Source organism: Cryptotermes secundus, unplaced genomic scaffold (assembly GCF_002891405.2).
Source record: "Cryptotermes secundus unplaced genomic scaffold, Csec_1.0 scaffold708, whole genome shotgun sequence".
In the NCBI taxonomy this organism is placed as follows: Eukaryota; Metazoa; Arthropoda; class Insecta; order Blattodea; family Kalotermitidae; genus Cryptotermes; species Cryptotermes secundus.
This window is the reverse complement of record NW_019726238.1, coordinates 1,324,590-1,342,635: the sequence shown is the minus strand read 5'-3', so window position 1 is coordinate 1,342,635 and position 18,046 is coordinate 1,324,590. Positions and strand designations below refer to the sequence as shown.

The 18,046-nt window shown below is 37.0% G+C and overlaps 1 protein-coding gene across 1 annotated transcript in view; it reads right to left on the bottom strand.

Moving 5' to 3' along the window:
- Positions 1-3,406: 3,406 nt before the first annotated feature.
- LOC111864114 (structural maintenance of chromosomes protein 1A) overlaps positions 3,407-18,046 on the bottom strand; it is a 24,657-nt gene continuing 10,017 nt past the window's right edge. The window contains exons 11-18 of the mRNA XM_023851144.2: positions 17,023-17,207; positions 15,068-15,190; positions 12,354-12,472; positions 10,581-10,713; positions 9,470-9,649; positions 8,721-8,899; positions 7,074-7,254; positions 3,407-5,601 (exon numbers count right to left, since the gene is read on the bottom strand). Coding sequence (XP_023706912.1) covers positions 5,488-5,601; positions 7,074-7,254; positions 8,721-8,899; positions 9,470-9,649; positions 10,581-10,713; positions 12,354-12,472; positions 15,068-15,190; positions 17,023-17,207 — 1,214 coding nt within the window. The 3' untranslated portion in view covers positions 3,407-5,487. The remainder of the gene's footprint in view (positions 5,602-7,073; positions 7,255-8,720; positions 8,900-9,469; positions 9,650-10,580; positions 10,714-12,353; positions 12,473-15,067; positions 15,191-17,022; positions 17,208-18,046) is intronic.

Sequence of the window (18,046 nt, the reverse complement as noted above, 5' to 3'; positions counted from 1 at the left end):
CTGATTAGAAAGGAGGGGTCGTATTATTTTTCGGTCCTTACGAATACAATTTCCGATCACGGTGGCCGCGAGGTCTAAGGCATGAACCGGCCTCGCTCGCTCAAATGCTGGGATCGAATCCCACTCGATGCATGGATGTGTGTGCTCGCGTTTATTCTGTGTTCATGTCCTGTTTGTAGGTAGCGGCCTTGCGACGGGCTGATCACTCGTTCAAGGAGTCCTTCCGTCCGTTTAAAACAAAATTACGAAACCGAAGAAGAGGCCAGGACCCAACAAAGGGCTATAGAGCCATTGATGAATGATGATGAAAGATAAAATTACGAGGAATTCTAAGTGATCACCCTAATGACATTGGTGACAATACTTAGAATTATATTTAAGGTACTACATTTTGAATTTGGAGCCGGGATAGCGCAGTCGGTATAGCGACTGGCTACGGGGTGGACTCGGAGTTCGAGTCCTGGTAGGGGCAAGAATTTTCTCTTCTCCACGTCGTCCAGACCGGCTCTGGGGTCCACCCAACCTCCTATCCAATGGCTACCGGGAGCTCTTTCCCGGGGGTAAAGCGGCTGGGGCGTGAAGCTGACCACTCACCTCCAACTAGTGCCGAGATCAAGAAAATGTGGATCTATACATCCACTCCCCCATACGCCTTCATGGCATAGTGCTTAATTAGATAAGCACAAGGAAAACTTTACCTTATCTTAATTTTGAATTTATTATTTGTTAATGGTATAGTTCTGGTCTCTTTTGCTAACTACCCCCAGAACTAAATGATATACCGTATTTAGGCATGTATAGGCCGCGTGCGTGTATAGGCCGCAGCACAATTTTCAGACAGAAATTATAGAAAAAATAATTTTCTTGGTATATTATTTCAGGAGTATTACACCCTGTATTACTAATTATGAATATAATTTTTTTTAATGAAGTGTGATTTCGAATATAAGCCGCACCCCAGTTTTCCTCTTGAATTTTTGGCAAAAAATGTGCGGCCTATACATGCGTAAATACGGTATTCAATTTCGCAAAAATAAAAGCTTTCATTTCCTAATTTTGCCTCTGGAAAAATAAGGGGGCGCCTTATATTCAAGCTTATACTGAATCTACTCGCGCAATCTGAAGTCTGTTTTCGAATTGCATTTTACGAACACTCAGTTAACGAATTTTCACTACAACGAAGCGCGTTAGTTTGCACCAGCTTTTCGCTTAACGAACTTCGTGCTCCCTACAACTAACAACTTAAGTTCGTGAGAGTTTTTCCTTTTTTTTCCTCCCCCCCCTTTTTTTTTTGCGAAGACGCAGAAATACATACACAGCACCTGGGGAGGTGAAGGCAAGCAGACACCCCCACCCTCGCGCCGTCTCTTCGCGCCCCTTGTGGTCATGGACAACCAGATGTGCCCTTGAGGCTTACGATTCTTTCATAAATATTTATGTTATATAACTTTTGAGCTTATGAAAGTGCCAGGTTCGAATCTCGTCCGGGTGGTTTCCATCAGTTTCTTCACATAAATGCTGAAATGTTACCATAAATTAGACTGCTGCAGCTTCCGCTCACATAATGTAAATTCATTATTTCCTCTCCTCCCACCGTTCAACGTAACAAAGCTGACCTACTCTAATCAACTACAAATGAACACAGAACAAGACACCGTTTCGACGTTTCGACTGTATGTGGCTACCAGCATTTCTGATGAGCCTGTTGCTTTTGAGGCAGGAGGTTCCTCATAGACACTGCTTAACCACCTACGAGACTAGTGTCATAGAAACAACGGGTTCGTCCGAAACCTTGATAGCCACATTCCAGACCACAAGGCACCATGACCCAGGAGACGGCTGTATACGTACGTTTTGAACACTATCAGACCCCACGTCAGTAAATACGCATCTAAGATATGTAATCATATCTCACTTTAAGTATCCAGTTCTTTCGTCAAATGGAATCTATCAACGTACATGAAAGGGTCATAATTAATCACACTTTAATTATTTCCCTATAGTTTTATTTTAAGAACAGTCTGGAGGAAGAGCGAGTGCTTTCGTTAATTATGTATGACCGCCTCTGTGGTCTAGTGGTCAGAGTTCCTGGCTACAGATCCCGGTTCGATTCCCAGCGCTACCAGATTTTCTGAGAAGTAGTGGGTTTGGAAAGGGGTCCATTCAGCCTCGTGAAGATAATTGAGGAGATACTTCAAGAAAATAGCGGCTCCGGTCTAGGAAACCGAAATTAACGGCCGTGGGGATTCGTTGCGCTGACCACGCGACACCCTCTATCCGCTAAAGTTGTCACTAACTTCGCCGACAAGCGGCGGTCGCTCGGTCGGTATAGTTCGCTTGCGGACTAAAACCACGGAGTTGGGTTATGTATGTCCACTAAATGGATTTTGGTGCTGACATAAGGAAGATGACAGCATCATATTTTTTCCCCCCCTTGGCGCCACAGCCCCAATTTGGGCCTTGGCCTACCTCCATGAAACTCTCCATTTCAATTCGGTTTACTAGATCTTAGACATTCGGTAGGACTCCTTGGGCGGGTGATCAGCTCGTCACAAGGCCTTTACCTGTACACAAACACAGAAAATCGAGCACACACACACACACACTAAACATCCATGTCCTGAGTGGGATTCGAACCCACGATCCCGGCTTCTGAGTGAGCGAAGACAGTGCTACCGTGACCAGCGCCAGCATCGCATAGGCCTAATAAAAAGTCCCCCATGGACTTTCCTTTGGGGGAAATAACAGTAGTCTTATCAGCTGGCGATGAATTTCCCCTCATATTATAAAATCTGAAGGTTTAATATCATGCTCACAAGAGTCCGCCAATGAGACATGTTTTGAGATAGACTAAGCCAGTCCACATAATTCTGTGTAAAAAAAAGAGTAAGTAAAGGTATCCCTGTAACAGGCCGTGAAGGCCCATAGGGTTGTGAGATGTTGAGGCTCCCACATCTAGACAATTGGCTCGTAGATGGTGGTGAGGTCAGCCTTACGTGCTGGCTGCCCTTTACCCCCAAGAATATTCCAGTTACAAAGCTATATTAACTGCTGAGGGGTTTGTTGCATCAAATCAATATAGAAGAGTAATGAGTCTTCCTCTTCCTCGTCCTCTTGCTTGTTTATCATGTGTTGAACTACAGGACATGTTACATCTGCAACAAGTTGCACATTAGTGATCAGAGCATGTAAAAGTCAAATTGCTGAAAATCTTTAAGGTCAATGGGCCATCAGATTTGAAGAATGTGGTTTAATGAAAACCACGACAAACTAGCGGGATAGAGAGTGCCAGATGGAACTGGAAAAGTACATATCCGGGAACAATAATAGTTTCAGTATGACTCCTCAGGTTGGGTACTTTAAAATGTATCCTGTTAATTGATAACTTCTAACTCATAACACAGCAGACTGGCCAAGGGCTGTGAAACAACAGCCCTATGTTTATTATTCATGTTACAACCAATAAGCATTTACAGAGATATAAGGAAATAACACTGAAAAGGAACATATTAAGAACCAGTGTATTATAACTGCCATATTTTAAAAATGTTAATATTCGTTGCTGCATATTATCACCTTTCCTGTCCTTTATGCTTATTTGTTTCCCTAGATAAGTTAAAAACGCAAGTAATATTTTAAAAATAAATTATTGCAATATATGACACAATGCTGAAAATAAATATATGAAACAGATTTAGAAACTATGCAAAAATAATTCTTTACAACACATTTCTATTAAAAATAAATCAAACTTGAACATGCAAAATTGTAGAGTAGATTAATTTAAGGACTGGAATCAAGTTCTATGACTGAACTTTTATTTCCAGTTATTCTGACAACATAGGAATGCCAGTTATACAGTTGGTCATACATTCTTTTAATAAAGTGAAAGATGAGTTAAAGTGTAGATTATGACAAGTGCTTTGTTCCTGGCTGTACATAACATTTTAAACTGTGGTCCCTTGTTTTTAAGAAATTAACAGATTGTAGGAAGATAAAAATGAGACTGCTGTTTTCTTCAGCATCATAAGGTTCATCTCAAATGTTGTAAAAACAGATCAGCTGATTCAAAAGCTGGAAAGGAAGACACATAGGCACACACAAATAATGCCACTTTCCCCCAGAAAATAACACTGATTACTACTGTGTTATTTCGCAACATTTTTCCACCACATGTAACAATGCTAAGTTTGGGGCATGGCTAGTTATTACAGAGATGAGATGTTTTTATGTTTAATGTGCAATATCACTCTGATATCAGAATACCATTTGTCTGCTTGGAAGTATAAAGCAGAATTCACATAAACTGCTTTTACAGGAATTTTCCTAGCTGATCAAACATGTATTTTTACTGTAGTTTCAATACGAACATAGTATTACATAACTTAAAACATGTGATAGATGTATTATACATAACTAATGGATTTCAATGGAATACAGTATATAAATCAGGAAAATATAATAGCTTTGCAATGTAAAGTAATAAAAACTTACATCGTAAAAATTGAAATTATTTAGTGGAAAATGTTCCATATGGAATCCCAAAATGAAAGTAAAATATCTGTTTGCATCCCATGAAAATAAATAACAGAGAATATGGAAAGTAAGGGTGAAGAACATAAGTCGGGTGAACAATGGAAGAGCAGACAAGCTCATAAAGGAACTACATAATATATGAATGTTTTACCCCTGTCTTATGCTCCAGTTCATGTGATAACTAGTTTTATTTCTTTAATCTTTCTTTCACCAAAATATTTTTGATTCTTTGTGCTTGTAATTATACACAGAGGGTATTTTTCATAGAAGAGTTTCTTTTGTCAGAAATAGAGTCCATATATCTTTCGTTCAACAGACATTATTTGTTCGAAACTTCTACGCCATATTAATGTTATTTGTTTCTTCTATTGGAACAAATCATGTCATATAGAAATTAAAGATTAATGAATGTTTAACATGAGAACCATGATATGTTGTGTAGCAGTACTAACAATTGAATGAAAGCTATTAAACTGTGGAGTGTAGCAAAATGACAAAGAGGTGGGTTAATTGAAGTTGGCTTATTTTGAAGAACATTAAGATACTAGAAATATTTGGCTAGTGGCTGAAAAATGTGAAGATTAACAGCCAAAAATCCAAACAATAAGCATTCATTTAAATACATTAAATGTTTAATATAAACTTAAATAGTATGATTTATTTCAACAGAAGTATTTTTCACTATTACTTTCCCTCTGTTTAATAAATCACTTCAGAATTCAAAAAGCCTAACAAAATAAAGAAAATAATGAAACTATTTATGCCTTTACTTGAGGTTTCTGCTTAGCATGAACATAATGCCCACGTGTGGCTGTTCAGTTACTGGATTTATTTTGTTCCTTAATCCTGTCATAACTGTGTCTTTGTGCTCAAACAGTGGTCAGCTTCCAGGCAATACTGCATCAGAATCAAATACATCTTAATTTTAAACAAACACTTCAACTTTACTGTTTACTGCTTCCCTAAGGAACTTCTTATTTCATCTTCCTGATTATCTTCTTCATTCATCTGATACTCGGTTAGATCCAGTATACACATTTTGCTGACCGTTAACCCATTTTCAATCTGAAAAGAATGAACAAAAGTAACATGTACATGTGATAAAGTGGCAAAGAACAAGTGGGGAATCTCTGCATAATACAATGCTCCTGAAAAGAATGAGACAGACTGCAACATGCCATTTAGGGTGTGGCATAGTTGAAATACACAAGTATAGGAAACAATGCACAATGTTAATTTCCAAACACTTACCACTCTTTTATTATCTTCAGTCCAGTTGGCCACTTTAAGTGGCCGATACTAACACTGAAAGCCGTAACTTATGTCAGTTTCAGCGGAATCTGAATTCAGGAGATTTTACATAATTCTTCACTCATAATACAGTGCGTTCAGTTAAGGAGGAAACTTCGCAACAGCGCTGACCCGGCCCAACATTCCTCACAGATTGCTACTGTAACTGTTCATAGCAGAATGTCATTAGCGCAGATAAACTTGCGCCGTTACAGTTACAGGAGAAATCTGTGAGGAATATTGGGCCCCATCAACAGTGTTGCGAAGTTTCTTCCTTGATTGAACACCCTGTATTAGTAATGTGATGAAGACTAGCACTCTGGACCACAGACATCTGACGAGTATTACACTCTTTTGAACAGTCTATAGAAAATGGCATTTTCATTCAGTTGTTGACCCCATTCATCTAAACGTTACACTTACCAAATGCTTCCCAATACATGAAACATCTTTCATTCTGACTCACTTTTCAGGAGAAAATTTTATTAATTCTAGCACTTCCCTTATAATTGTTACTGAATGTTGTCATTATATTTGTCAGTAACAATGCAAAAGGTAGAGAACACTTGCTGTTCTGCTTCCTCTGCAATTATGAAGCTGTTGAGCTCCCAAACTATTTCTGACCGGTAGTAGTGAAAGTGGTCATGATGGTGGTAGTAACATTAGTGATGGCAGTCACAGCAGCGGAGGTAATAGTACTAGTAGCAGTGGTTATAGTGTGTTAGAAGTGACAGCAATAGTAATATCCAGATGAGTGGTTGCAGTAATAGTAGTAATCATAATGACAGTAGTAGTAAGTGTGGTAGCAGTAGTGGTGATGTATCTTCACGGCCTCCCACACCGAACAGCCTAACAACTGACTCTGTCCCTTGCTTATAACATCTCGGCACACAGCACGTAGAAACACCCCACTGCCAAGTGTAACTCTAATTTTACATGCATATTCATTGCCATAGGAACATGTTTACTGAGCCGTTGCCCAGAAATTGTCATTCTTTACAGAGTCATTGCTTAGCAACAGGTCTATACATCACAGTACTGTTACTGTTGAGATTAAACTCCCATATAAAATATAGTTTTCCATCTGAAGTGGAAGTGCTATAGGCAATGTATACTTTTAGAATAAAACAAAATACATATTGACAGAAAGCTGCTTTTACACAGACATTCATGAAGGATGTAATATTTACATCTGAGATTAAGAGAAGCATAGTTCAGAGAATGATCTCCATCTGAACTCAACCTACCTCTTTCACTATGCCTATGACATCATCTGCTACTGTAGCGTAGGCACTTCGATTACGGTGTGTAATAATAATTATCTGCAAATGAATATTCTGCTTCAGAAATTCTGCAAATTTTGAGACATTTCTCTGATCAAGAGATCCATCCGGCTCATCGAGGATTATTATTGGTGCCTTCCTATACCTGTAAAGAACATCAACACAGAAGTGTGATTTGATTTTCTGTTGGAGTGACAACAAGGATTGTGGTCTTCAGGGTTATAATGTCATCTAGTTTTGTAGATGGTTACCAGAGTTTCAGGGGAGTCTGCTGCCTCTATCTTCAAGATGGAGGACTAAAGCAGGAAGTTGCTTCAAACATGTCAGTAACTACCAATAGAATGACACAGAATCCTAATCCAGAAGACCATAATCTGAAAACACAGTAGCTTTCTTTGTTACACAGTGAAGAAACTTGATAAAGATGACTGTTTGAAACGGATTCTTCCCAAATTCATTCATTCATTCATTTACAGAATTTGAGATATACCAGAACTCAATTTTTTATCCTGCAAAATAAACCAAAACAGCATAGAAGCATGTTATTTCTATGCATTATACATTTTAAAACCTGAACCATTGTCAAAATTTTCTGAAAACTTGTATGAGGTACTCCTACTGAAAACTGTTACACTTTGTGAATCTGGTTGATCAGAAATTATATTTTTTCTCTAAAACTGACAACTTTCATATTTATCTTTGTGTACTATGCATCAATTGGTTGTGAAATACACGTAGTTTTGATGATAATGTAGTGCCTTCTCACTGGAGACACTCAAGTTTCAACAGAGATGACTCCATGTGAGATTTAAGCTGGATGAAATGGCACTGGAGCAGATGTTTTAAAAAGAATTTCTTCAGTCCTCCCCTATTAATCATCTTTCCATCATTGCTCCATATTGTTCTGTCACCTCATCCTGATCAGGCAATATATTATCTCCTCCTCAGTCTTTAAGTTGGGGTCATCATCTCTGACATCAACACTTCGTTGGATACAGAGTAAAGAAGTTTTAATATGCATCAATTCTAACCTCTTCCAAATCAGCTGTTTTGCAAGTAACATTGGATAATATGGCTCTTTGACTTTTAGTGAGAGTAAAAGGATTACTCAGATGATTTTAGGAAGAGTCAAGAATAAACTGCGTACATGCAGGACTGCAATTCTGTAATTTTTTTTTTGGGCACTACAGCCCCATTTGGGCCTTGCCCTACCTCCATGAAACTCTCCATTTCACTTCAGTTTACTATATCTTGAACATTCGGTAGGACTCCTTAGGCGGGTGATCAGCTCATCACAAGGCCTCTACCAGTACACAAACACAGAAAAATGCATGCGCGCACACACAGACACACGCTAAACATCAATGACCTGCATGAATTTGAACCCACGATCCCGGCTTCTGAGTGAGCGAAGACAGTGGATGCTTTAGACGGCTCGGCTACTGTAACAGGCTCCATAAATGTTACAGATGATTAAAAAAAGGTGTTAATGAGAGAACAAGATCACAAGAAACCACAATTCTTTGAAATATATGTATATATTTTCGCATGTTTTTGTACTATCATTGTCTTAAGAAATATCCTCCCCTTGATATTGTTTGTATACAATACCTGTTTAGAGCAAACATGAAAGCCAAGCTTGCCATTGCAGCCTCACCACCAGAAAGACAATCCATCGCAACACATCTCTTGTGTGGAACTTGTACACTGTACCTCACACCTGCAAGATAGGGCTCTTCTGGATTCTCTAATGTCAGCAGAGCTGCTCCATTCTGAGCCTCATAGAGCTCCTGTGTAAGGAAAATTGAAATATATGTGCTTGGTGATACTCAGTAATTCAGATAACTGGTGGCACCCTAATGGAAAGCTGCTTCATTACATCTTGCACAGCAGACAGACAGACAGCTATCACAATTAGCCCACAGGAAATAATTTTAGTTTCTTTTATTTCAGTGTTTGTAACAGATGGAGTAACCCATAGGTCATATGAATGCAGTTCTTGTAAAACTCAATGTTAGTATGCACTCCATCATGAACATGTTAATAAACAAATATCCAAGGAATTCACATTTCATGAATATATATGAATAATGGAAGTATTACATGGCAACCTTCCAGTAGTTCCAAAACATGGTGAGTGACATTTCACTTTAATTAATACAGTAATAACATTCATTCTGTTAAGATTTTCTTTTATATCCTAAACCTAAGCTTTGATGGTTGATAACTAAAATAAATATAAGAAAATGTGAGGGAACATTATAAAACCATAAATTATATGTACATAGTTAAATTGCAGAGATTTGAATGACTGCCTGTCTGAATATAAAGTATTCAAGATTACATACTTGAAAAGTTACCTTATAGATGTCATCAACCTGTGTTTCCAGGGAACTGAAACATTCCATGAATTTTCGAGTACGATCCTCTCTGATTTTCTTAAATTTGTGCCCATCATGACGCAGAATCTTCACTGTTGATTCAACTTCTGAATAGATCTCCTTTAGTGACAACTGTATAGCATCAAATTCTTCAACCACCTAGATCATCATCGGACAGTTTTAATGCAATATTAAAGTTCAAATCTCTATATTTCAGATCAGAAAAAATCTCTAATGCAAAATTATTTAATATATTTTGGCTATTTATAAAATTCCAGGACTGATATTAGTGTGTTAACCTTATAAGGCTGAATATCTAATGTACTGACATGTGAGTATCTTGTAAATTGGCCAAATGTCCAATACAGTGATGGTCCCACATCATTTTACTGCGGAGCCCTTCTGGGGCCACACATGAATGATTAGCCAGAACAAAGCATGTCATACTGTTCCGCAAAGTTCCAGGGTATCCTTACATCAACAGTCCATGAATCATATTTATTTTACTTTGTAAGGGGCTGTTCTATTCAATTGCTACAATTTACTGAATCCATCCAGCACAGATATCTTTGTTCTTACATGCTCTTCAGCATATGCAATAGTGGAATTGTTTTTTGAACCAGATAACACATGTGGGGGAAATAAAATATGTACCAGGAAGTGAAGTAATACTTATGATTAGATGTTCAATGGCAGATTGTTATCTATAATTTTCTTTGTTCATGTCCTTATGAAGCAGTCTTACAAATGCAGCATCGTTCATTGCATGGTTGAATATTTAATACTAAATCAAATACAGGATCATTCCTTGTGCCACTCTGTACTAAAAATCTCCTCATATCTTATGTCACTTGAGTGTGTCTTACCTGGAAATGGTAAAGAGCAATAAGAACAACTTCTGGGGACAAGAAGAAGGAACTTCATTGATGCTGGTATGCATGAAACTTCGTACTAGTACTGGCAAATAGTAAGACTAAAGAATAAATAATGATAGAACTGACAACCGTTCAAGTAACACTGAGTTAAAAAGAGAAATGTGGGTTTACAAGAGTATGAAAATACAGACCATGTAACAGCCACAAAATGTTACCTTCATATTAGGTTTCTTAGTCCTAATTTTTAACATTGTATCTTCAATATTTAAGCCCAATTCTTTCACTGCTTTCTTCACATCACTTGCTTCTTTAAGGCTGTCTGAAAGTTGACTATAATCAATTACAATCCTGGAAGTGAAAAAGACTGTATGATCTTCAAATCACTAGCAGGAAATGAATCTGGTGAAGTAGATTTACTTATATATTCGTTCATGGAACACACTTTTTTGTATGTAATGTTTAAGCTTAATAACTTGTACTCTTCTCCAAGTATAATTAGAATGATCAAGTCAAGGAGGATGAGGTGGGCAGGGCATGTAACACAAATGGGGGAGATGAGGAATGCGTATAGGATATTGGTTGGAAAGGCACAAAGAGACCACTGGGGAGACCAAGATGTAGGTGGGTGGACAATATTAAAATGGATCTTAGAGGGATGGGATGGATTGGATTGATCTGGCTCAGGATAGAGGCCACTGGAGGGCTCTTGTGAGCATGGTAATGAACCTTTGGGTTCCTTGAAATGCTGAAAAATTCTTGAGTGGCTGCAGAATTGGCGGCTCGTCAAGAAGGGCTCAGCTCCATCAGTAAGTAAGTATGTAAGTAATGTTTAATGGTATGTCTGCCACAGTTAAAATTATTCTCTTTAACGTCTGTTAGTCAGGAAGATGATTTCATAAAGAGATGGTATTAGTTACTGCCTTTTTAACATACTGGTGACCGACTTTTGCCACTCCTTACTTTAGTAGAACCCCTGGTGTTTGAAATGGTAACGATGAGTAATGTTTCCTTCACTTCAGTTTGACTAAGACTGTACATATTTTAGTCTGTTTCAAAACTCCAATCATTCAAATTTTCATCTGAAGTTTAGTTTGGTAGGAAGGTACAATGTCTACATCCTTTGTCACCTGGGAGTAAAATTTATGAGGGGCAGTTCACTCTGCCCATCCACTGTCCCTACTCTGTGGCTTTAGTCTGCAAGCGAGCTATACTGACTGCGCGATCTCCGCTTGTCGGCGAAGTTAGTGCCAACTTTAGTGGATAGAGGGTGTCGAATGATCAGCGTGGATCCCCACGGCCGTTAATTTTGGTTTTCTAGACCGGACACTGTCCCTACAGTACTTTTATTTACTGCATTAACCAAAAAAAGAACTGTATTTTCGATGCTGTTTCTTGGCTCCTGTAGATATTGTTAACTCATTATTTATTTATTTTTACAAGGTGTGATATAGAGTCTCCCAATAAAACAGAGACTAGATGAGATGTGCTGCAAAATCAGTACTTCACAAATTGTTCTAATCTAATTTCCATGTTAATATGTGTTTAACTGGCATTATTGAGTGTATATTTGAAATTAATAAGTGTATTCATTTTTAGGAAGTAAAGTTTTGTAACTGAAGTAAAAACTTTATGTTAACTTACAATTTTAACATATATTTATTTCTTATTTCTTTTTTATGGCATTCTTAAACAAGTACATCTATGGTTCTGATATTTATGTTGAAGAATGTCAGTTAAATATGTCTTAGCATCGATTAGAATAGATTTACAACTGTGGATATGATTTCACTTTTTATTAGCAGATTTTGTATATAAAATTTTGTTAGTCAAAATAAAAGCTGCAGATTAAGGATGCTCAATTCAGAGTTATTGGTTGAATTGGTTGAATAGATGTTGAGGAGATAAAATTGCTTTACGGCATTTACTTGATCAAACTGTAAGGAACTTAAAAAATCCTCTGTCAGTTGAGAAAGTACAACCAACCATACCGTCTCTCATCTTGTTCCACTCCCTGTGAGGTAGAAGAGCTTTCATTCAGTGAAGATGGTTCTGATTCATGAATGTCAGCCATTGTCCCACGTCTCATAGGAATATTCAGTCCCTGAACCTGAGGAGAAATAAATAACCAATATCATTAAACAGAATATGGTTCTAGACCTTAATTTGCAACCACTCTGCTCAACTGTATTCATCACAGCTTTTTACATAGATTTAAGTGTCTCAATTTTGGTATATTTTCCAAGTTTTAATTATAATTTTACAGTTTTAATGATAGAACTATTAAATATCATTAACATCTAATTAAATGGAAGGATTAAAGATAACAAAAGCTACTTGTATTTTGGTTTGACGGAGAAGGTTCATAATCCTAAACAAGACTAGACTCCAGTTATCTTNGCAACCACTCTGCTCAACTGTATTCATCACAGCTTTTTACATAGATTTAAGTGTCTGAATTTTGGTATATTTTCCAAGTTTTAATCATAATTTTACAGTTTTAATGATAGAACTATTAAATATCACTAGCATCTAATTAAATGGAAGGATTAAAGATAACAAAAGCTACTTGTATTTTGGTTTGAGGGAGAAGGTTCATAATCCTAAACAAGACTACACTCCAGTTATCTTTTACTGGCAAATTATGTGACCTGAAAAAAATATTTAAATGGTTGTAAACTGAACTGTTTACATCACCTCAACACAGAAATTATATAAATGGAGAATATTTGTCTCATATTGCTAGCCTTAATATTAGAAAAGCTTGTGTACAGCATTTAGAAAATTCAGTTTTCGTTAATTGTGAGTCAAAAATAGTTAAAACTAATTATTATGGTAGTAAAAACTTGTAATATGCATTGCTCAGAATGCTCAAATCTACTGTACATAGCAGGAGGTACTTCATGAGTATGTGTATAGTTTCCATGCACTGATATAACTGGCAGTTCTCTTAGAAACTGTGCCATCTGAAGGAGAAATATGTAACTTAATTCACTGTTTTAATAGAGAAAGGACTTAATTAGATAAGTGCATGAAAGAAATAACTGAAAGGGGAAAGAAAAGTACAGCTCTTATACTATCTATGTGTTCTTTGTTTAAGACGAAAAAAAATAACCCATGGGTGTAAATTCAGGAGCCCCCCCCCCAATGAAATTTTGTGTGTTGATTATGATATTGAAGATCACTCTAGCTTTGCAGTCTTAAAATTGTCTGTAATTAGCAGGCACACACACACTTGTGAGATGGGAGTGACACCAGTGCCACAGCCTATGTGTATTAATGATGGTAAACATAATTATATTAATCATATTATCAGTATGGATTATGGTAATGATAATAACCACAATTTCAGCTGAAAGAAAAGGAAGATAGCAATGAACTGTACAGCTTTAGGAAATGTAGCTGTACATGTAAGGAGAAAGGAAAGAGACCACTGGGAAGACCAAGGCATAGGTGGGTGGACAATATTAAAATGGGTCATAGGGTTGAAAGTAACAGCAGATACAGAAAGTACAAAGAATCAGCTCATATGGCATGTTCAACCAATCCGATCAGCCAACCCAGTTTGGATATTTCTCCCATATGGATTCCCCTCATCAATGAAGAGGTTAACAAATCAAAAATGTAAGTTTTTATGAACATTAGTGGCTTCCACTACCTCTGCAACTTTTGCTCCGGGGATTAGTCTGATTCCCAGAAGTCGCCCAGATGGCACGATTCTTTATTCACACAGATAAGGCATGCATTATACAAGGTTTAGTTTCGTTTTTAACTCAATTCCTGGAATTTAATCTATACTTCTGTTTTTTACATTGTTGACATGTGCATGCCTGGCACAAATTTCTATCATGTCTTTTCCTGTGATTTTATTCTTATCTCCCACTTATGGAACCGGTTGTCGGTTGTTCATAGGTTGTTATCTACAGACCATGTTTGGCCCCATGATTGAGAAAATCTTTCTCTGCTCTAGTGGGCCTGATTTTTTCCTACATCCCGGGATTTGCTCAATGATTGAAACCTGGCTCTTTCTAAGGGGCCCAGTTTTTTCCATACATCCCCGGATTTGCCCAGTGATTGAGACTAGCTCTCTCTAATGGGCCCAGCTAAGTAGGTTTATTCTTTCTTACCCATGTGAACATGGAGGCTAAACGTCGTGGTCTTTTACATACCAAACGATGGGTAACTCCATTGGGTTTTGAGCCTGCGACCTTGGGGCTTCTAGCAGAGTGCCTCAACCAACTACAAGTAAGTTATAAGTTTAGGACCCAACTGTGAATACAGGTTCTATCATTTAACCTAAAATAATATTCATTTTTGAAGTCTACAGATTTCTGCCTCTCCAGTTTCACATTGCTGAGCTCTCAGAAATTCTGTTTAAATTTTATGATACAAAGTGCAAAAATTTTTGTGCTGGTGATTGTGCTATATATACCTCAAGACTTCTGCTGGCCTATATTGAGCCTGTTTAACTTGAGTTTTGTTAGCAAATTCTTTAATGCTGTTTCTGCTCATCTTTTCTCCAAATTCTTAACCACTTTACAGGCTCACTCTAGTCTGTTCTTAAGTAATTTTATACTGGAGTTTATAAAGATTGATCCACTCTCAATGTCATCCAGGAACATGAGCCATGAACATTGATGTGCCTCTAACCACTGCCCCCCCAAACACACACAGATACATATTCGTCATAAAGGTGAAAAGTTACCTTGCACTGCACTAGGAGATTACGATGTTCATATTTCAGATTTTCAATCCTCAGTCTTACATTATTTAGTTGCGAGGTCCCCTCCTTTATATCATCTGCGAGTCTCTTAGCATCATCTTGGGCCTGCAAGCAAGATCATCAACCAACTCTACATAAACAGTTCTATCTTCTGGAATATAACACTGTGTGGTCCACTGGAAGTGAACTCATGTTTCGGATGAATATTTCTCCTCCATCTTCATGGTTGAAGAAAAAGCGAAGCAAGAAACTAGCATGGATGAAGTAGCAAGAAGATCTGGTTTTATGCTTGACTTATTCTTCAGCCCTAAAGATGGTGGTGACATGTTCCTCCAAATCATCAGTTGGCTTTCAGTGGACTACATTGTATTGTATCTCAGAAGATAGAAATCTTCATAATCACTGCTGTGAAAACTTCAAATCCTATAAACTGCAAATTTGCCTCCTACTTTAAACGTAACTATAATAGTGGCATATCTTAGTAGATGTGGTAGATTAGGCAAGTGGAAGTGAAGTCTGAGTGGAGTGTAACAAAAGTGTCTTTATACATTCTGTGAAAAAAATACATACATACTTAGACTGATGTGAAATTCAGGGTACTTCTCCTTTTAAGACATAAGCAGCAGATCTGTCCAAAATCCTGGCATCATCCTGTCAGATTACGCAGTATCATAACCCAGAAGTTCACAATCTCTACACATTTTGATATTCTTAGATTAAACATCCATTTACTTACTGTTTAGAACTGTATCCATTTTACTACTGGAACTAGTTCCTTTGCATTATTGATCATTAAACTGTGTTCATTATCACATGCAGATCATCTAAAAGGCAATACATCAGCTATGTTGTCTTCCAGTAGCGGAATGTGACATTTTCAGAAGTGCTGGCAAATCCCGAGGCAGAGTGAAGTCACAGAAATCCTGGCATTTTAGTATATATGTCATCATTCAAGCCAACTAAATTAATTAAGTGAGGGATAAAAATATTACAAAAAATGATGACTGCTGAGCTTGCCTTTTGTTATTGCAGGTTATACTAGTGTTGCACGCAATAGTTTTTTTGTTTTTCAGTGAAAATGTCCATTACAAAGCCACAAAATTTCAGGTCTTTTTCTGTGTCCTGAAGAATTTTCCTCTCAGTTGTCATTAATGATAACTTAGTGAGAGTGTTAATGAGACTCTTCTCAGTCTGAATGCTGCGTAGATTAAGTATGGACCTTCATCAGAGCAGAGTATGTCTGCTTGACAGGTGTTCTGGTTGGTGAAATCATTACTAACAAGGGAGATAACATCAGCCACCATGTTTATATTACATTACATTAAATTATATGGATCCAAAGTTAGTCAAAATGACTGTAGGATGTGGAATATGTCATATAAATATAAAACATATGTAGTCCCAATAGACTTCCCACACAAGAGAAACCAAGAATACACAGTGACTACACACAAGGCTATTTAAAGACACATAAGTTATTTTCTAGACAGTGGGAATTCATCAACAGAGTACAATGAATGTGTATTTAAGTATCATTTCAGTGCTATTTTAAATCATGCCTTTACATTCATAAGACCTTTGAAATCAGATGGCAGGTTATTAAAAATTTTGATCCCAGCATATGCTGAGTTTCTCACAGCTGTGCCTATGAGCAATAGTTCTCCTGAGATGTGATGCCCTACAGTCTAATAGATATTTATTAGTGTTCCTCCAAAATATCAGTAAGCTTCTACAGGATTATATAGCTTCACATCCTAGAAGATAGTACTCTAAATAAACAATTAAATAACTTAATAGGTTAATAAAATATAAAAGTGAAGTACAAGTGTAATAACACATCTGGAATTTAGTATACTGTAGGCTATGTTCAGGTTTTGAGAGCTCAATTTGACATATCTTTTTAAGCCTCAATTTGATAAAATGAATAAATATAACACCTTGACTCTTTCCTTTTCAGTAGAAAAACGTTTTGTCTTCAAAGTCTGTAGATTTAGTTTCAAATCTTTTAATTTTTGTGAGTGATTTATTTTGTCCTCTTCAGCTTGCTGTACATGAAGTTTTGCTGTTTCGAGTTCAGCTTTTAGTTCATTCAATTCCTGCTCCTTCTTCAAGGTGCCAGTTTCTGAAAATCAGCATGGATTCAATTTAACTTTTCAAAGATGGACTATCCAAGAAGGCAGGACAAGATTTAAAGCTGACATCTTTCTCACTGTTTTTTTTTGTGGCCTATTAAGGCCTCTTGATTGCAGTTCCTTTGATTTATTCAAGGTTTTACTCAACGTCATTTTGAAGCTAACATAAGACTTAATATGAATGAAAACCACAACCTTACAATGTTAGTAATTCTTCTCATGGGTTCAGGAAGTCACCAGTTACTTCACTACCAATATTTTACAGAATGAAATGATGAGAGTCAACATAAAGTTATTTTCAGTATTTTCCTCATGCTCTGAACTTTTAAATATCTTAAAACATTAAGAAGTTTCTATTAATGTTACAAAGATGGTATATCCCCATTTATTCCAGAAAATCCATACATTTTGAAGTACAAATTGCTTAGTCTAGTTTTATATATTTTTTAATATTATGAATAAAATTCTGAGATTGTCAAAGAGGTGAATATTACTAAGCTTACAGTCTTCTGGGATCTGGTACTGTGTACACTGGTAAATAGGTTCCAATATTTGGGGCAGATGGCATTTCTATTAACCTGAAGAATGGAGCACTGGTATTTATCTACCAGACTACATGGTGTCACATCCCAGAAGACAATACACTTCATTTCTCTATACCACTTTCAAAGTAGATATTTTCAACACCTTTTATTTTGCTCACCATGTTGATAAACACTGGATAAAGATAAAAAATGTCCCTGAAGTACTGTAAGGCAGGCAGTCATATCAACACAAAAGAAACTGCGCTATTTCAGGGACTATCTCTGTTTCAGCCATTAGGGAGTGA